This window comes from Artemia sp. Qi Xiang Cuo, chromosome 1, assembly GCF_049724085.1.
Source record: "Artemia sp. Qi Xiang Cuo chromosome 1, ASM4972408v1, whole genome shotgun sequence".
In the NCBI taxonomy this organism is placed as follows: domain Eukaryota; kingdom Metazoa; phylum Arthropoda; class Branchiopoda; order Anostraca; family Artemiidae; genus Artemia; species Artemia sp. Qi Xiang Cuo.
In genome coordinates this window covers 91,514,383-91,535,473 of record NC_142794.1, presented here as the reverse complement: position 1 = coordinate 91,535,473, position 21,091 = coordinate 91,514,383, and the positions used below count along the sequence as shown (strand labels likewise).

The 21,091-nt window shown below is 36.8% G+C and overlaps 1 protein-coding gene and 1 pseudogene across 1 annotated transcript in view; one reads left to right on the top strand and one right to left on the bottom strand.

The window, feature by feature from the left end:
- The first annotated feature begins 473 nt into the window (after positions 1 to 473).
- On the top strand, positions 474 to 10,357 carry LOC148956914 (unconventional myosin-Va pseudogene; annotated as a pseudogene).
- A 1,364-nt stretch (positions 10,358 to 11,721) lies between these two features.
- Positions 11,722 to 21,091, bottom strand: part of dally (division abnormally delayed protein) — a 137,740-nt gene continuing 128,370 nt past the window's right edge. Inside the window, exons 8-9 of the mRNA XM_089087746.1 lie at positions 15,495 to 15,726; positions 11,722 to 11,852 (exon numbers count right to left, since the gene is read on the bottom strand). Coding sequence (XP_088943872.1) covers positions 11,722 to 11,852; positions 15,495 to 15,726 — 363 coding nt within the window. The remainder of the gene's footprint in view (positions 11,853 to 15,494; positions 15,727 to 21,091) is intronic.

Genomic DNA, 21,091 nt, shown 5'->3' with positions numbered 1-21,091 from the left:
GCCCATTGGAGCAGCCCTTTCTTAGCTTCCATCGTATTATGTCCCTCTCTGCTCAAGTATCAATATTTGAAAGAAAGTTGCCTTATCTAAATAAAAAAAAAACAAGTAATGAAATATAGTTCAAAATCAAGATGTTTACTGTATCGAACAGAAAACATCAAGTAAATAGTTTCAAACTATCCGGGTAAACATACTAAGAACTGCCTTGTGTGGAATCACCAAATTAGTTTTTTCCTGTATGTTTTTTTGTTCTTAGTCTTTTTATATAGGCTTAGTAGCTTATATGAGCTTATATAGTACCTTGTACAGTCGACTCTCGATAATTTGACACTCGATACTTTGAATTTCTCGACAATTAGAACTTTTTTGAGGTCCCTTGAAAAACGCTTGATAAATGAAAAAGAAACACCTCAATAATTTGAATTTGTAACGAGGGCATCTTGCTTGGCAATACTCTATGAAAATATATAAATTCTGCTGGATAGCATTGATAAAAATGAGAATGTGAAAATAACAGTTTTGACCTTTATAATTAAGATTGATAAGGTCTGGAAAAATGTCAGCTCTACCCCCCCCCCCTACATAATTGTTTAAAAAACGGGGGGGTTTGGTACGGAAACAGAACTCTACAACGGTTATCCGAGTCATGATATTTAGCGGGATTCATCCCCCTAGACACAAAGTGGTTACTTCTACCAAACTGTGATAAGTTACCTTTGAGGATTTTGTTCACATGGATGATGAAATTGCTGCCCATGGTGCTTTAACATATGCCAAATTTTTGACTTTTAAAGATAAAGAGGAGTAGGAGGATGAAAAAGAAGAAACACGTGCAGGATAAGGAGGAGGATGAAAAAGAAGAAGCATGTACAAGATAAGGAGGAGGTGGAGGAGGAGGAAAAGAAGAAACATGTACAAGATAAGGAGGAGGAGAAGGATGAAAAGGAAGAAACACGTAGAAGATAAGAAGATAGTGGAGGAGGAAAAAGAATAAACACATACAAGATAAGGAGGAGGAGGGGGATGAAAAAGAAGAAACACGTACAAGATAAGGAGGAGGCGGAGGATGAAAAAGAAGAAACACTTACAAGATAAGGAGGAGGAGGGTGAAAATTAAGAAACACGTACAAGATAAGGAGGAGGCGGAGGAGGAAAAAGTATGTTCATATATGTGTTATGTATTTTCGATTTTACACTTGTTTATTTGAAGTTCTTTCTTACTCCTTCTTGATTATTTGAACTCTTGTTATTTCCTTTTTGATTATTTGAATTCTTGTTATTTTGAACTTCTTGGAAATTGGAACTTTTTCTCTGGTCCCCTGAGTTTCAAATTATCGAGAGTCGACTGCATAAGCTTATATACCTTTCTTATATAGTAGAAGGTTGAATTTAGCAGGGTTTCAACAACCAAATTTCTTTGGTCTTTAACAGCCAAATTTTCAAAGACTTTAAAATATCAATCCACTAGTAAGGTTGGACTGAAGAAATAAAACATACCAAGCTTATAATCCACTAACTATTCTACATTTGGTATTTTAATACCTTTAGCTCTTCCTAGCTCTATATAAACATATTTAACAAAATCCAGTTTTCACAAACACAAAAAATGGATAAGAGAAAAAAATCGGTACAGCTAAGCCATAATTGTTTCAGAAGATAATACCATAACAGCTTTACGGAAACTTGTCGGTTTAAATGGCTAAATAAAAAGTGGAGAAAAAGTAAACAGTATTTGGATAATATTTTTATACACAACCAATGTGTAAAGTAAATCAGGGGCAGATCCAGCTTTGTTTAGGGGGAGGGGGGGCCAAAATAGGTTGATCCGATAAATTTGCGTTAGGAGCAACTTTAATTAACGCAATCATGCGTTAATGAAATAAATTACACTACTTTAGACTACGTTAGGGGAGCTGCCATCCTCGTCCCCCCCCCCAGCTGGATCCGCCACTGAAGTAAATACTACTGCGTTTTTTTCTCAAAACTATTAAATAAATTAGCGAAATTTAATTTATTAGTGACAAATAATCTCAAAAAAAGTTAAAAATAGCGAAGAAAAAATTTCCTAAATAGCAATGATGACATAAATCTCAGACTGCTTTGCAGTAATGAAACTTAACGAGTACTTTATATGCAAAGAAATTATAACAAGATTCAATAAAATACAGAATACGCATAGCATCCTCACAAAAATACAACATATCACAACGTTCTAATAATTAGTATCACAATTTGACGCCAAGACTTGGAGACCTGGCGGTCCAGACTTGGAGAGACTCACAATTTCCAAATCTCAGCCTCACTTATCGCAGCTGCTCCGTGCAAACCTCGTATAATGGAGAAATCGAATTATTCAGGAGAATAAAAACTGATTTGGTGGTGCAGTTTTTTAGATAAGAATGCCAAATAATACCACAGGACTCAGATTTTTTTTTTTTTTTTTTTTTTTTTACGCAGGTCAGAGATATCCGGGATATTATCAGAGATTTCAAAGATTTTACGAGATATTATGAGGTGTAATTTATATCACTGATGTAAAATTTATCAGAGATATTACAAGGTGTGTTTTTCTTATTTTGCCATTTTGCCATACAATTATTCATTTTGCCATGCAATTACTTATTTTGCCATGCAATTATTTTGCCATGATTTCGTTGTCACCAGACGACGTAACATGAAAAACTGCATCAGATGCACATACAAAGTCGTTTTCACCTGATTATATGAGGTGTGAACGCAGCAACCGCGTTATGCCTTTCTGGAATAACAAGATATGAGCAAGGCTCTAGAAGCTTCGTGTCTTTCAAATATCTATAATTGTTGCCGTAAAATACAAGCCTACTGTTAAATTTGGTTGTTTCATTTCAGAAATCCATATACAAGAATTTAGCATTATTCTTACAATTATTATATTTGTTATTTATGAGCAGATAAAATATGAATATACGCAAGGTGTCAGAAGTGGGGACTTTATACTAAGCAACAATTGGTCAAGCTTAATGCATGTTTGACCATGGAAGTAAGAACACCCTCATTGATACTACAAATTGGTCCAGAAGAGACAGAAGTGGCCGTGAAAAAGTTGTTCTTACGGTGTAACAAGAAATTTCAGCTCAAATATCATGCAAACGTCCCTAATTATTTACTCATGGAGAAATCATCAATGATTTTCCTATCATAGAAACGATGATTAGTAAACTCATCACCGAGGTGTTGATGATTCATCAAGAGATTGACTCATCACTCTCACCAAGAGATCTTAAAGAATCTTTAAGCTTCTTCAGCCCAGTGGGACAAAATAGCTCACCTTAAGGCCTGGCTATTTGGAAGCCACTGTGCCACTTTGGCTCTTTGGAAGCCACTGTGATCGATGACGACCAATTTACTATACTAGAGAGCATATGATTCACCAGTCACAAACGACCACAGCAAAACAAAACGGAGTCAACATTCAGAACAATTTTTTGAGCTATAGAGTATATACAGTTAAATAGGCTACTATCAATGAACAGCCTAATAATAGGCAACTACAGAAGTGCTGCTAAAGCGGCAACCTGAAATTCCTGCGGATTCTCAAACATCTTGACAGCGGGAAGATAAATTATATTTGACACTTATACGGGTCCTGGATAGTTGATTTTTTTTTTTTTTTTACAACTAATTCGTTATCAAAAAGAAGATTATAAAGACAATGTATTCTTTATCCAGTTTTGATTTCCCTGCCCTATGTTGTCCAACTGAGTCTGCATTTGAGAATATTTTATCGAATCATTTTTGGCAAATAAGTCAGAAATTCAAAAATTTCAAATACAACCTTTAGGCGTGTCAGCAACAAGACTCTATTGCCTTGTTGCTACCCTAACCAACTAACTCTCTCGAGGGAACCCTAAAGACGTGTTGACAAAGCTAGTGTTTATTTTAAATTTTAAGGGAGGTCATTTCCAACGGTACTACCCTGGAGGTATTACACTCACACACTCATACGTCTAATAACTATGATATAATCCAAACTAGCATCTGACACCTTGTGAGGTGACTACATATTTTGTACGAAAGAAAAAACATTAGACACGTAGTAGCAACCACAATGGCATCTAAAACTAAAGAATTCTTATTCCTTGTGCTTCAACTTTTCATAAAAAAGAAATTAGAAAATCGCTTAGTTTGAGGACAGTAGTTTTTTTTTTTACTTTAAAGAATTACTTTAAATACAGCCTAGACATTTAACAACGTGAGATTGTACAAAGCATCAGGAAATCATTTACAAGCTTTAAAATTCAAAAGTGTCTTCTAGTGAAACAGTAAACATCTAAGAAACATTTAACACAAACACTACTTTAGGCATTTGTAAGAACCTAAAACAGAAGGAATAACAGCAAAAGCAGCAAAATGCCAAGGGCATGCCCAAAGCCGTATCCAGGGGGGCGAGGGTTTCGGGGTTTGAACCCCCTGAAATTTTGTCCGTCTCGTAAAAACGTAACAAAATGCATATATTGTTGCTTTTTTTAAAGTTCTTTTTGTAACACCCCCCCCCCCCCCTTCCAAAACACAAATCCTGGATACTCACCCGGACATGCCGGGTAATTTCATAGCCTTTCCAAAATGTATTCAAAATATTGTCAATTTTAACTAATACAAACAAGCCAAGAATTGTATTCCTCGTCTGAGGTTTCAAAGTAAGTGGTCACAACATAATCTAAACATGCCTCCCCTCCCCCTAACAAAATGTCTTAGTCTCACCCTACATAAGATGACGTAATTATTGGACCGATTACATCTAAGGCTACAAATAGTAATTGTCGTGGCCCTAACAAGTCCATGGTCCAAAGCTCACATTAAATTCGTATTACTTTTGTCGAAAAAAAAATCATAGAGAATGGCTGGTCTTTATATTCAACTTGATTAGCAGAATATGTACCAGTCATTTTTCATCAGTTAAGATTCTCAGTCCTTTGCAAAGTTTAAGTTGAAACTAAGACAAAAAGAAGTAAATGAAATATACAACAAAATGGCATGTTATTTAATAAAATGTCATTTAATAACTGGACACCAAGCAAAAAAAGGAAGTTAAGATAAAACCCTATTAATTAGTTTAAAAAATCGTGTAGTTAATAATATCCATATTTTGTTTGGTTAAGTATTTAAGACAATTTAATTAACAACTGAAGGAGTTTCCGTTCACAGTTTGGCATAAATAATTGCCAATAAACAATCTAAACAAAAGAATTGCCATCATGAAGTAAGAACGAACAGAATTATAGTATTCTCGTTTTATCTTATAACAAATAAAATGAATAAGTTTAAGCCCCGCTTTAATCGGTACAAGTGCTTGTCTTAATTGAGCAGCAGCGTGGATAAGACTAGTAGCGCTAATAATACTGATGTAGAACACCCAAAGGCGCGTACAGAATTTTTGTTCGGGGGGAGGGAGGAGAAGGATATACAAAAAACGTATCAAAATTTGTCTATATGTGTTTTTGTTAAGTATTTAAGAGTCGGCCAAAATATTTTTTTAGGAGGGGGAGAGGGGTTTCAAACCCCGTAGCCCCCCTGTTACGGCACTGAGAACACCGTTATAGTTTTCTTGTTCGTCTTAGTACTGAATCAGTTCCCGATTCAGAATGGGTTATTTAGACTTAGAGAAAGGTAAACGAACGTGTGGTCTTATTCAATCGCCTTAAAAATGAGTTATGACAGGGCAAGGTTAACTTTCCATGACTTATGTATAAGCTTCCTAGTCTATAGACTCTTATGAGCCTGGTTATACCAATTAAGACGGGGCTTTGCACAGTCAGCGAACACAACTTATTTTGTACCGTTCATTTGGCAGTGCTAAAACGAATTTCATTAATTCTATTCAATCCATTTATTTCATTGTGTAGGAAACTGGCTCATTTAGGCATATGCCTTTAGTTTGGATCAAGCTTTCAAATTGTGAAGTGCAAAAGTAAATGACTTCCTGGCAGCTATATACCAAGGTAAAAGGTGCGCTAGTTTGGCTTAGCTGCCCAACGAAGGTGTGGCAAAAAGGGACGATTATTGAAGAGTTCAATGGAAAACAATTGGTAGTAAAAAGGGAATCTGGCAAGGTTCAAGAAATACCTGTGAAAGATGTTAAAGAGCTGCCGCTCTTTTGTAACCCTGACTTTCTTTTTGGTACAAACGATCTTACTGGACTCTCCTACCTCCACGAGCCAGCGATTCTTAATTCCCTAAAGTAGCGATTCATAAATGATAATATCATTTATACTAGGTGTGGAATAAATTTTGGTCGCAGTAAATCCCTATAGAGAGTTGAGCATTTACGACGACTACACCACTAAGGCCTACCACCATGATATAAGTCATGACAGAAATCTTGATCCCCATGTATATTCTGTGGCCAAAGAAGCCTACACGCAACTCGAAAGAGACTCCCAGGACCAGAGCATCATAGTGTCTGGTGAATCTGGTGCAGGAAAAACTATATCTGTCAAATATACAATGAGGTATTTTGCCACTGCTGGAGGCTCTTCAGCTGAAGCCCAAATAGAAAAGAAAGTGCTTATTTCAAGTCCTGTTATGGAGGCATTTGGTAATGCAAAGACGGCTCGAAACGACAATTCGTCACGCTTTGGAAAATTCATTCAAATCGAATTCGATCCTGCGTATACTATAATAGGAGCGCATATAAAGACGTATCTACTAGAGAAGAGTCGAGTTGTATATCGGGCTCACACAGAAAGAAACTACCATATTTTTTACCAGTTGTGCGCAGCTGCTCATCTTTCTGAATTGTCTGGTCTTAAGTTAGGACCTGCGGAATTGTTTCATTATACAAACCAAGGTGAAAAGGCTGTGATCGATGGTGTTAATGACTTGGACGAGTTCAATCAAACAAGAAATGCTCTGTCAACGTTAAACATGAAAAGTGAGGAGCAGAACTGCATTTTCAAGATTATATCTGGTATTCTACATCTCGGAAATATTGCGATACTCGAAGCGGAAAATGAAGGGTGCGCCATATCTGTGAAAGACAAACACTTGGATGTGTCTCTCGAACAGTTTGAAGTAAATCGAGAACATGCTTTTCGATTTCGGAGATCTCTTACTTCAAGACAGATAATAAGTGGCAAAGAAATTTTCACCAAACCACTTAAAAAGAATGAGGCTGCATTTCGTCGGGACGCTTTAGCCAAGCATATTTATGCCCGTCTTATTGGATGGATTGTTGCTAAGCTTAATGGGTCGTTAGCTAGCTCAACTGAAATCCATAGGTGTATTGGAATTCTAGACATCTATGGGTTTGAAACCTTCGATTCCAATAGCTTTGAACAGCTTTGCATCAATTTCTCGAATGAGAAACTACAACAACAATTTAGCAACCACGTTTTCAAATTGGAGCAAGAAGAATATGCCCAGGAGGGTCTTGAGTGGAAATTCATTGATTACGAAGACAATCTATCATGTATTGACCTCATTGAGGGGAAATTAGGCATTCTAGATATTCTCGATGACGAATGCAAATTCTCGACTGGCAGCGATGAATCATGGCTACGGAATCTAGAAAAGAACTGTTCAGGAAATAAATATTTCGAGAAGCCTAAACGTTCAGGTTCTACGTTCGCCATCCAACATTTTGCAGGAAATGTCGAATATCAAGTCAATGGATTCATTGAAAAGAATCGAGACACCATTGATCCAGAGCAGGTGGCTGTTCTGCAGCTCTCATCCAAATCTTCTGCTTGTTAGTTTGTTTGAAGAGGAAGGTCTTTTTACCAGTGTCGAACCTCGAAAAATCGCTGGTACAGTTCCACGTAAACTTGGAACCTTAGTTTTGAAAAAGATGCAACCTGCAGCAAAATCAACCCTGCGAAGGACAAAGCGAACTGTTGGGTCACAATTTAAAGATTCCTTAACTCAGTTAATGCAGAGCTTGAATAGCACCTGTCCGCATTATATTAGATGCATTAAACCGAACGATAGTAAGGTAGCATTCGAGTTTGATCCTCACAGAGTTGTGCAGCAGCTACGAGCACGTGGTATTCTTGAGACAGTGCGTATTTCCGCAGCTGGATTCCCGTCCCGAATGTCATACGATCAGTTTATTAATCGCTATTACCAGCTTGCTATAGGTTTTCGCAAGGCTAAGCCACGTAAAATATGCGAAACTGTTTTACTTAATCTCAGTGACGGTTCTGATGTCTGTAAATTTGGACAGACGAAAGTATTTTTTCGTGCAGGAAAGATTGCGCAATTGGAAAAACTGCGAAAGGATCTCTTGTGCAAAAGTAGTGTTATTATTCAAAAAACTTGGCGAGGTTGTCGTCAAAGAAAACTTTACAGTCAACTTATAAAAACTACCATTTTTATTCAAGCTCGGGTCCGTGGAAATTTTGCCCGTGCTAAAGCACTAGCTCTTCGACAAAAGAAAGCTGCAATAAAAATCCAGAGCCACATTCGTGGTTGGCTCTCTCGACGAAAGTACAGGCGAATCCGCTCGAAGATTATAAGTTTGCAAGCCCATGGTCGTGGCTTTTTGGTCAGACAGGCGTTCTTGAGAAGAAAACAGGCTGAAAAAGTAACAGTAATTCAGAAAAATGTGAGAATGTGGCTTGCTGTTAAGAAGTACAGGAACACCAAAAAGAGCATAATAATTGTCCAAAGTTGTGTCAGGCGTTGGTTTGCCAAACGTGAGCTTAAAAGACTTAAAGCAGAGGCTCGTTCTATTGAATGTGTCAAGAATTTAAACAAAGGCTTGGAAATCAAAGCTATGCAACTTCAGATGGACCTTGACAGGAGAAATAAGGAAGTAGTGAATTCTTTAAGGATGTTAGATGAGGAGACTAAGAAACTGAAGTCGCAGGGTATTTTTGCAGATGAACTATCAAAAACACTTAAATTTAGGGAAGCAACTATTGAAGAATTGGAGAAGATAGTTGCGAGTATTAAAAACCTCGAAGAGGAGATAAAATTTCTAAAAGAAAACGAAGTGGATCTCGTCAATGCACTCAGCGAAGCCCAAAAAAGGGAGAAAAACCTGGCTAATATCAACGACAGCTTAGTGGAAAAAATTGGCAAACTAGAAAAGGCACTATCGGAAGAGGTGGAACATTCCAGGACCAGTCAGATCTCTGAAGGAGAGTGGATTGAAACATGCCGTGGTATGGATGCCAATACTGTCAAGTATCAGCAAATACTACAAGAAAATGAGCTACATAGAGAAATATTAGAGGACTTTGAAGAACAGTTTTCAAATGGAAGGACTGAGAAAAATGGCTTTGTCTATTATAGTAGCTCTGAAGAGTCTGAAGAAGAAGAGGAAGAATTTGGATCTCCCTCCTCGACAGCTGGTGTTGTTATCAGTTCTGGGAACGAGGCTTCAAAAGGCAGTGTTTCTAAAGTTGCTCTGGCCCTTCGGAAAAGAAATCTTTTTCTAGAGATGGAATGTGACGTTTTAAGAAAGCAACTGGACAGTTTTTTTGAAAATGGTCCGAAGCAGAATGTTGTTTGCATGAAGTTGCAGGATCTAGAAATGAGAAACTCCAAGCTATTACAAGACATTCAACATCTCCGTGAGTCTATGTCCGTTTCAAATGAAGAAGGTTCGAAGTCCCTAATGAATCAGTTTTCTGCTATGCAAGAGGAACTTGAAAGGCATCGTGATGAAGTTTTGCAATTACGTCTTGATTTAAGCAATTGGGACTTGGCCAAACCTACAGCTGGTACAAGCAGATTTGATGCTGATGACTGGAAAGAAGTATACATGGCACAAAAAGCTTCTTTGCATCATATGGAAGAACATCACAAGGTTGAAAAGCAGCGGAGGGAACAGGAAGAAGGAAGGCTAAGGGACATCATCGCAAGACAACAAAAAGAAATCGAAGGATCCATGCCCAACAGCCAAGAATCATTCACTTTAGAGGAAGATTATGTGCATCTGCTTCAAGAGAGTGTTAGGTTGAAAGATAAGCTTGAAAGTGCCCTAGTGTATATTGAGAAGTTGAAGAAAAAATTTAGTTTGACTAGAATGCCTGAAATACCTGAAACGTCCTCATCAAACTTGTTAAATGGTTCTCCAATCGTCAAGAAAGGGTTTCAACCTCAGGGTATATTGAAGTATAATAGTCCTGACGCAGAGAAGTTAGTAGAAGTGATTGTCTGCAAATTCACTCCAAACGTAGCCCAAAACTGCGTCCAAGGGACCGCTGCATATCTCATCTTCATGGCTCTGCGCTATGCTGACATGACTTCTGACGAAACCAGAGTGGAAAAGATCAGTAACTCAGCCATAAGTCACATTAAGAGAATGAAAGAAGACCAATCTGATCGGGATTTGTGTGTACTATGCTTGGCAAATACTGCTAGGTATTTGTAACTAGTATCCTACTTTGTTTTATATATTATAAGATTCGTCATGCTATCAATTACAATTCGAGAGTTTGAAAAAAAAAAAACACAACTTATACAGCACAGCCTTTCACAGCCGCTCATATGCAATGATTTTACCACCTACGAGTTAAACGACCTTGCACAACATTCATTAGAAAAAACACAATGTTTTTCTTCCACGCTAAAACCGGACACTGTGATTAAGTTCTATAATACAACCAACAAAACTTCTGTTTCTGTTTTCAGTTCATATAGATTGGAAATTAAGTTTTCTATTCTTTCCAATTCGCAAAATATGAAAAAGCGTAAAATGAACTATTGAACAAAGACAATATTTTCTTTTTAATTCCATAAACTACCAGATCTTCCGAAAACAGAAACACTGAAACAGAAACAAAACAAAACACTAATCTATTTTTCAACAGAAAGCTCGCATTTTTTATCCAAGGTTAATTATTATCTGAAAAGTTTTTGTTTTGTTTTTAAACCCAGATTAAGGTGCGTTTATTGCTATGCTCAACCCAAGCGTTTATTTAGTACTTAAGTGGTTTAGTTTTGTACATTCGATTCTATGAAGAAGAAAAAATGGCTACCCCAAAATTATAATTTCTTCAGACGACAAAAGATCTTTTTCTTTTTTAGTTTACATTCCTTTTTAAAAAAGGAGTTTTTCTCTCCTTTCTTACAGCATTTGACTGAAAAGACAGGTACAGATTAGTGTAACATTTACCATGCTTGTACAATAATATGATTATTAAGACTTATCTAATATAATGCCTCCTTAAAGTTATTGTAAGTTTGTTAAATTAAAAAATTATACATCGATAAAACTTGAACTTCATTATACGTTGTGACGTTACATCGCTAGAATTTATTTCCAACATTTATTATCATATTGTATATTGTATTATTTTTTCGTATTTTATTTCTTTATCAACATTAATATTTTATTGTATTTCTCTTACAATACAATGTTTCATATTGTATTTTATCTATCATATTGTATAATTAACATATTATATTTATCACTTTAAGCTTTTTTCTTCACATTTAACATTCACTAAAAAGATGTAAATTGGTTAAATTTCGTACATAACCAATTAATCTCACGAAGTTTATTGTCGAATTGTGATCGACACATTTTTTTGTGTTCTTCATTGAAAGCCTTACAGCTATTAATGCTTTTACTAAAAAACCATACATCTGAGTATTTAAAAGAGATTTTTGAATTTTTAGCAAAAAATGCCAAGTAAAACCATCAAAATGAGACAACTATCTTATGGCACATGAAAACTCATACAGACTCTCTTTTTTTCATTCAAGTGGACAGAAATAAACTGGATCTCATTTTCACAGTAAATCATAGGGTTTGGTCATCATTAGACAAACGTACAACAAAACGAGGCTCAACATAAACACACTGCCACTTGATGTTTTTTTTGTTGTTGTTTCGAAACTGAAATCACCTCCTTGAGCACCACCTGGAAGAAAAAACATTGGGTATTGTCAATTGGGCAATTATAAGGCTAAAGACATATAGTATGGGTAGCTTATAGATTTATATAAACAGATTAGATAGATTTATCCACACGAAAAGCCCAATGGGCCATGGTGACATACACAAAACAAGCGAAAAAATACAGCAACAAAGCATAGACTGAAAAGATACTAAAATTGATTGTTTAAGAAAGGCATCACGACACCTCATACCTACCCAGAAAAACTTTCCAAGAATATTTATATTTAAGTAACACCTACTTCTCAGAATTTCCAAAATCCAATCTCTCCCCCCCCCCCCGACCTCCCTGTATGAGCGGTAACTGGAAAAAAGTGTCGACAAAAAGACCCTTAACGCCATCTAGAGTTTGGCGATAATTGGCATTTTTCAATTTTTGTAATGGTTTTTCGGTCTAATTTTACAAACTAAACAAAATAAAAGAATTATTTTTATGACAGTGAACAAATATCACGTGCCACCAAACGCTAGATTGCGTTGATAGTCATTTTTTTGCCAAACTGCCTCTAGATCCCACTCTTTTAAGTTATACATATTCGTTGGGTAAAAAGAAAAGTATTTGAAAAATAGTAATTTTCGTATCTAAAAATAGCCCAAATAAAAGCCAAAAAAAAAAGATTTCGCAAGCTGTTGGTCGTTATCATGACGTTAAATTTCCCGTATTTTCTAATTTCTACAGCCTAGAGCCAAGCTCATGGTTCCAATATTATTTACTACATGATTCCCTGCATGTCCTTGGCTTGAATAGTTTAGCTGAAATTTCAAGAAAAGGAAAACTAATTAACTAACTGAAAGGCAGACACTTTCTTTTATATTTAAAAATTACTCTTTATCATACTTCATAAACTCAAATTCCCTCAATGGTTACAATTACACATTAGATAAATGAAAATCTTATTCATATACAAAGAGGGAATGAATCAGCGAAGTGCAGCGACTTCTCATTATGGGGAAGCCATGAAACATTTCTTAGGAATAAATATAATTTTCGTTTATGTCACTTTAACTTCTCAATTTTCTGTTTTTGCATAATTTGTTTCAATACAGAAGTTTTTGTTTAATATAGAAATTTATGATCACTTTTCCGTCATTGGACATAAAAAAAAAAAAATCGTCCCGGCAAAAATTTAGTCATGCACTTTCAGTATGTTCAGGATTTGTTTTTCTAATGAGGGGGGACATCGATAACGAATATGTGACAGACTTATCACTATTCAAGCTAAAAACATGACACTTTAGTAGAACAGTTTTTGAACGATGATAATCAAGACTAACAATCTGTATATAATTCTTTTTAAAAACCATCTTATAAACAAGACCTTTACCAAATTCGCTTTTCGCCCAGTGATGTGTCACACAGTTTGTGGTAACGAAGCGTAAGTAAGGAGTGACTCGGTCCAATAGAAACCGAAACTCTAAGAAACGGAATTTTGACAAAAATAGATGCATCAAAAGAATATAAAGCTCATTAAGTTTATGATTAAAGTTTATTATATTATTATCAAAAATAATAAAGTAAAGTTTATTATATTATTATTATATTTATTATCAAAGTTTATTAAGTTTATTATATCAAAAGCAACAAGCCTGAGAATATTTGTCTTACTATTTCGAAAAAGGAGGGACACACCCCCAAGAAGTCAAGAAATCTTAATGAAAATCGCACCATCAGATTCACCGTATCAGAGAACCTACTGTAGAGGTTTTAAACTTCCATGTACAAAAATGTTGAATCCTGTAGATATTTCCCCAGAAAAAAGGCAATGGATACGTGTTTATTTGTTGTTCTTTTTTTCAGAGGTAATCATATTGAGCTAATCCTAGAAAATCGGGATAGGGCTCGTTCGAACGGAAATTAAAAGTACTAGTTCCCTTTTTAAATGACCAAAAAGACAGCGGGGCAGCTAGCCCCCCTTCAACGCCCCTTTTCCCCTAAGTTACCTGATCCAAATTTTGAGATAGCTACTTTGTTCAGCATAGTTGAAAGATCCAAAACTATGCCTTTTAGGATGACATGACCCCCCCAGCCCCTGGAAAAAGGGCTATAAGTTATGAAATTCGCCAATTGTTTACATGGTGTATTTATTATTGGGAAGTATACAGATATATAACGGGGGGGGGGGGGTGTATTTCATGGGGAGAATTTTCCGCAGGAAGGAAAGTTTCCTATGGTGAACTTTTTACGAGATATTTTACATGGCAGGACTTTGGCAGAATTGCTACACGAAATTCTTCTCTCTCCCGACTCAATTTTAAATGTCAAATGCTACGGGGGAAATTTTCAGCGGGGTTAGAATTGTCAGGGGAATATTTTCGTGGGGGGAGAGGATTTTCCGGGGGAGAAATTCCCTCATGGGGGAATTTTTCACGGGAGAAACTTTCCACTGAGAGGGGGGAGAGGGGCCGAGGATTAATTTTCCACAGAGCGGGAATTCCCGGCATGATTTGAAAAACGATCAGAAACCCAATAAAAAACAAGTCTTTTTTTTAGATTAAAGCAGGCCAATGAGAATTTCCCGGGCAGAATTTTTCACAGGAGATTATCAGGGGGGAATTTTCAGCGAGGATGGAGTTGCCCAGGGATTTTACGCGGGAGAAAATTTCTATTTTCCTGGGGGGGGGGGTATTTTCCATTAAGAAGAGGCGCATTTCCCGGCATTACTTGAAAAAGCATCAGAAATTAAATCTAAAAAAACAAGTTTTTTTCAATTGAAAGTAAGGAGCAACATTAAATTTTAAAACGAACAGAAATTATTCTGTATAGGAGGGGGGCTCCCCATTCCTTAATTCTATGACTATCTACCTTAGTTCTGCCCTAGGAATGACCCATGGATGGATGATAGATAGGCTTATCTATCAACAAATGGAATGACATCATTTTTATACAATCCTAAAAAGGGCTTACCCAGATTTACCTCTCAATTATTCGGACTATCTGCCATGTCTTGAAGCCTACAGCAAAATACTTCATTTTAATTCAAAATCAACGGATTCTGAATTAAAAACTAATCGTGAACTCCTCAGTTTGTAGGAGTGGTACCAGAAATCATACAAAAATGCCATAGGAAGAACAAATAAGCCCCCTCCCCCCGGCAGTTTCTACTCAACTACGCACTAGGATATTAAATCAGTAGAAGCGCATAAACTGTCAAAAATACACTTGCTTATTATAGTCTGCACGAGTGTGTACAAGGCCCACTTTGGCAAAATAAACCTGAAAGCCTTCTTGTAAAAAAAAAAATGCAAGTTACACCAAATCATAATTCATTTGTATTCTTCTTTTTCCCTCTTTATTGCCCCACTATAAAAATTATCATGTCTCAATTTTTCATTTAAATGCTGCAAGAGTGTTTTTGAAAATTATTTAGTTTTTTTTGTCAATCAAAGTCTTAGCTATAGAAGTCCCATATAGCTATGGTCCCAGAGTTATAGAAAACGTAAAAATTTAATATCAAATATAAACTTTATATAAACTTTATATATATACAAATATAAACTTTATATTTATATTGAAGTGATATTGCTAATAATATAAAGAAATGATTAATAGAATTTGTATCCACTATTTCTTTCTTCTTTTCCGCACTGCAAAATCCATAAAAAATACCTTGTGTTATATCTTCATATTCATCATCTATAGCTTTCCGCAATCCGTCACCTGAGCCACTGGAACCTTCAAAATCATCATCATCCGCTTCTCCAGGACGATGATACCGCCCAGCATGGACTGTACGATCATGAAAAGAACCGTCTTCGTCATCATAACCTGAACCAGAGCCTTGATCTGACAGCAAGAACGTATCCATGTCTTGGGTTGCAAATAGTTTACTGGCAAGTATCTAAAATAAAGGTGTACAGTTAACGGATGTAGGCTTAAACAATTAAGATTAACCAAAAACTAGTATTAACTGAATAATTTTTTGAAAAATTATATCTGGCTCAGACAAATCATTTTGCAGAAACAAATTTCTCGGTTAGTTACACGGTTTTAACATTTAAATATAATTTCTATGAGTATTTTCAAGGTATTATCTCCATTATCCATCAAATCAATGGAAGCGCTTCCAATATCTCTGGATTTTTATGGATGTCCGCAACACAACAATGAACGAACTCGGACGCGGTTCGAGCTCGGACACGCTTGGGAGAAATTCTAACATGAAAAGACTTAATAGGGTTAGTAGATCGTGTTAACAAAAACGTATACGAATATTGCACTGTCGTTTCCTTTGCTTTAATACAGTTCCATACATGGAAAAAACCTTCTTCTTCTTAAAACCAGCACCTTGACCCATCTCAGATTTCTGTCAACATCAACGAATTTTGAAGGTGAATTTTATTTTTTCATTCGTCTAGCCTGCCTTGATTACCCGAAGTGAAGCATGTCATGGGCTTGGGTTAACCAAATTAAAATGTATCATTAAACCTAAATGTCTTGATAATCCTACGGGATAGTATTCTTCCTTTCTTTGTAAGAAGCTATTCATTCAGTAGATCCCTCTTGTTTGGTTTTAACTTTCTTATTTAGGATATCTTCCCTGTGTTGTGGTGGACAAACAACAGGAAGATCAGACGAACACGAGAAAGATCAGACGAACACGAAGAAGAGAAGATGAATATGAGAAACATTAAACGAACACGAGGAAGATCAGACAAACACGAAGAAGAGAAGATGAACACGAGAAAGATCACACGAACACGAGGAAGATCAGACAAACACGAAGAAGAGAAGATGAACGCGAGAAAAATTAAACAAACACGAGGAAGATCAGACAAACATGAAGAAGAGAAGATGAATACGAGAAAGATTAAACGAACACGAGGAAGATCAGAAAAACACGGAGAAGAGAAGATGAACACAAGAAAGATTAAATGAAAACGAGAAAGATCAGATAAACACAAAGAAGAGAAGACGAACACGAGAAAGATCAGACAAACACGAAGAAGAGAATACGAACACGAGAAAGATCATACGAACCCGAGAAAGATAAATCAGATGAACACGAGGAAAATCAGACAAACACGATGAAGATCAGAGTAACGACAGGAAGAGCAAACGGACACGAGGAAGACCGGACGAACACAATGAAGATCAGACAACAAACTGAAACTTTAGTTGAAGTTTCCACAAAAGCATTACAATTCTTTTTATTGTATTCACTAGGTATGGTTAAGGCTATAAAATATCGACAAGATCAGTTTTTGTAGCCTTAATTGTTTTTTGTTTTTTTTTGTTTTTGTTTTTTGCAGTGTAGGCGTTTGGTAGAAGTTCATGCCCTTAGAATAGACAAGGCTCCGGGTGTTTTTTCACAGTTAAAAAAAAGTTTGGAAGAATAGGAAGAGAAGTCTGCAAACCAAGATTAGAATATTGGAAGGTACAGTGGTGACAGTGGTCAAATATGGCTTTGAAGCTTGGGCGCTCCAAAAAGTAGATGGAGATTTAACAGATATTTTCCAGAGAAATTGTCTACAGATGGTTCTGGGTACCCGGCTGACTGACCGTATTTCAAACAGTAGGCTGTACGAAAAATGTGTTTCAATCCCCCTTTCTAGGGCTATAATGAAAGAAAGGTTGAGGTGGCTAGGGCACGCTGTGCGGATGAAGGATGACAGATTGCCGAAGATTGTCCTTTTCGGCCAACCGTCTAAGGCTAAACGGAAAGCAGGTCGTCCGCATCTGGGGCGGGAGAATGTCATAAAGAAAAATTTAAAGGAACTTCCTGGGAGGGTGTAAAGAGAGACGCTTTGAATATATTGGGATAGAGGCGGAGCGTGTGAAGCTATTTTGAACTGAGGCGGCTTAGTGCTGCAGTCATTTTTTAGTAGTAGTAGTAATAGTTATGCCCTTAACCACATGAGCTTATCCAGCGGGAGAGCTGTTTCTTTAATCATTTTTAAAAAAGCTCAGTTTCTAAAGAAAAAAAAAGGAAACATTTGTTAATCCAATTTTATAAGTTTTCTAAAAGAAAATTCTGTCCTTCCCTGTTTACAGGTATGTCCATACATATTTAATAGTTATTTAAGCATTCCAAAAATATCGTCAAATAAAAAGTTAGGTCAGCACCATCCGCTAAAATAAAAAAAAAAGTATTTTGAGGCCCCATTCTAGAAATACGCATCTCTGTTTCGCCTTCCAAAGTTCCTCCCATTTCTCCCCAAATTTTAGAAATCTAATGTGGTAAAATTATAACGGATTTTAGGCTAAATGTCCTATTTTTCGGATTAATGTCTAAAAGTGGCAGGGCTATCATAGGTTTAAGTTGAATTTACATGGATGGTAAGCTAGACACCAATATACAGACATAACCATCATTTGCCACTTCTACCCGTAATTTGCTCCCTCATTAACTTGTACTGACAGAGAAGGCGCTTTCTCTCATGTCACTCCTGACTTTCGGAAAATAAGAAGGCATACGCCAACGAGCGCACCATTATCGGTCCCTGATGTTCGCGCTTGCCGGTGTCAGCGACAACCTTGCGAATATCTGACAAAAATAGTTTAGAATCTCTACCAAGCTTTCAATCCCCAAAGCCCCCCATCCCTGAATACCCCTACTTTAGTATCCCCTTTCAGTTTTCCTCCCCTCTTCCCACTATGCACTGGCTTAACCATTTTCGAAATTTTCAGATAGCAGGCAGAATGAATCCACAGGTAACACCTCCATGCTGAGTTTCTAAGACCTCAAATAGTGAGACGAATTCCACCGTAGTTCCATCCCAACTCAATAATATCCCATAATTTGTTCCCTGTCCTCCTTTTCTCTCAAGGCCAATCCATTCCCTCCTTTTAATTATACCTCAAAGCCACCCCCTTATCCACATCATCCTTCTCATACAGTTCAACTCTAAAAAATTCCATCCCGAGTTGAAAAAAAAAATCCAAGTACCCAAATCGGTATAAATTTTCAACTTTCCTACTTACCAATGGTGACAGCCAGAATTTTGACAAACTTACCAAACTCGAGGGTATCTCTAAAATTCATAAAATTAATATTATTGCTTTGACAGAGGTTCACTCGAAGAACCCCGATTTCCTAAAAATCTGCAATTATACTCAGTTTATAAAACTTCGCCCTCCCGATCACCCTCTTGAGAAAAAAGGGGTGGTATATTATTTTTTGTCCGAGATAACCTCCAACCTAAACTCATCCCCACCCCCAACTTATCAGATTATGATGAAATCCTATGGCTGAGTCTTAGACCGAAAGTACTTCCCCGCCCTTTCAATTTAATTGTAACTGCCGTCTTTTATCATTCCCCTAACCAAAGTATTGATCAGAAACGCAAGTTTATACAACAATTTCTTATCAGTGCTGACTTTGTGTTATCAAAGTATCCGAACGCTGGTATTTGCTTACTTGGCGATGCGACTGACCTGAGGATGGACTCTATTTGTACCTCTCTTAATATTAAACAACTGGTTAAAATATCTACAACAAAAGGTAACACCTCTCTGGATGTTATTTGTTCAAACATGAGTAAGTATTACAACTCTCCGCAAGCACTGCCACCATTACGAGGCAGTTACCACTAGTGTTTTCTTTTTTCTCCCTTTTCAGCCATTGAACATTTCTTCACTACCTCCATTAGGGCTTGCCGTCCCCTTACTGACACAAGCTTTTTCTCTTTTGGTTCATGGCTGACCAGTGTAAGGTTGCCAGACCTTTATAATTCTAATAACCTTGATGATAAAATGTTGATTTTTAACAAAAAATTAATTGATTCCTACTCATTATGTTTCCCAGAAAAAAAAAATCGGAAAATGCTCCAGTGATAAACCTTACATAAATAATCACATAAAAATGTTAATCCGCACAAAATAAGCTTATTTAAAAGGGGTAATTTAGCTGAAGCAAATAAATTAAGAAAGGAATTAAAAAGTCAAATTAGAAAAGCTGCCCGAGCCTACTATAAAAATAAAATTAAAAGCTTGTGCCATGATAAACCAAAGAACTAGTACTCTGAAATTAAAAAACTTACCGGCAATAGTCAAGAACAACTAAATTTTAATATAAATGAACCTCCAAAGACCACAGCTAATGACCTCAATAAGTTTCTGGCTTCTATTGTCCAGAGTCTCCCACCACTATCTTACGCATTTCCAGATGTTCCTGATCCTTTTTCATTCCCACATATTTCTCCACTTGATGTTGTAAAAAAATTGAAAAACTAAAACGATCAAGCATTTGCCCTTTAGATATTCTACTTGTACTTGTACTTACTTGTACTCGTTGCGGGACCAGACGCGGACGCCTCACCCGGCATCTAGAAGACTACGTATGATTGACTCCCATTTGTCGCGATCTTGTGCCAGCTCTTCAGCAAACCGGAGACAGCAGTTCTTCCACTTTCTGCCAAACTTTCGAAATCCGCCAATGGGGTCGAGGTCGTTTTTGGCAGTTGTCCACCAGTTCTTAAATTAACCACCAGGTCACCTGCGCCAGTCAAGTAGAGGAACAGCTAGAAGAGCTTGTTTTATGATGTAGTCATTGGATCTTCTAAGTACATGATCATCCCAACGCAGTCTGCTATGTTTGACAATCCTGGTGGCGGGTTTGATTTTAAGGCACCGGTGGCGAACATCAAGATTTGGGATTCTGTTGGAGTATCGAATCCTCAGGATATTTCGTAGACAGCGGTGGTCACAGACTTCCAAATCATGGAGATGAAGCTCCTTCAGTGGCCAAGTTTCGACTGCATAGAAGAGAACAGAACTAACAGCCACATTATAAACATAAAGTTTTGACTTCATGCTGATCTCCCTCCAGATCCACAGATAGCGGCGGAGTTGTGAGAAGATGGCTTGGGCTTTGTTGATCCTGTTCTGTATGTCAAGGTCACAGCCTCCATGAGAGTCTATTATTGAGTCAAGATAGGTGAAGCTGTCGACTTTTTCCAATTCTTGTCATCTCAAAACCCCTATCCACCCTGTTTAATGAAATAACCGAATCTGGACATTTCCCTCAATATTGGAAACAAGGCTTTATTACCCCAATCAAAAAGAAAATGGGAAGCCTGGCTTTGATGGCATTCGTCCTATTATCCTCACCTCAATTTTTTCAAAATTGTATGAAAGTTTTCTCGCAGACTGGCTTAAGATGAAAGTCCTCCCCCTCATTGATCTTAGACAGTTTGGTAATCTCAAATCCACGTCAACCTCTCATTACCTGATCCATCTTGTTGATACCATGGGTAAATTACTTG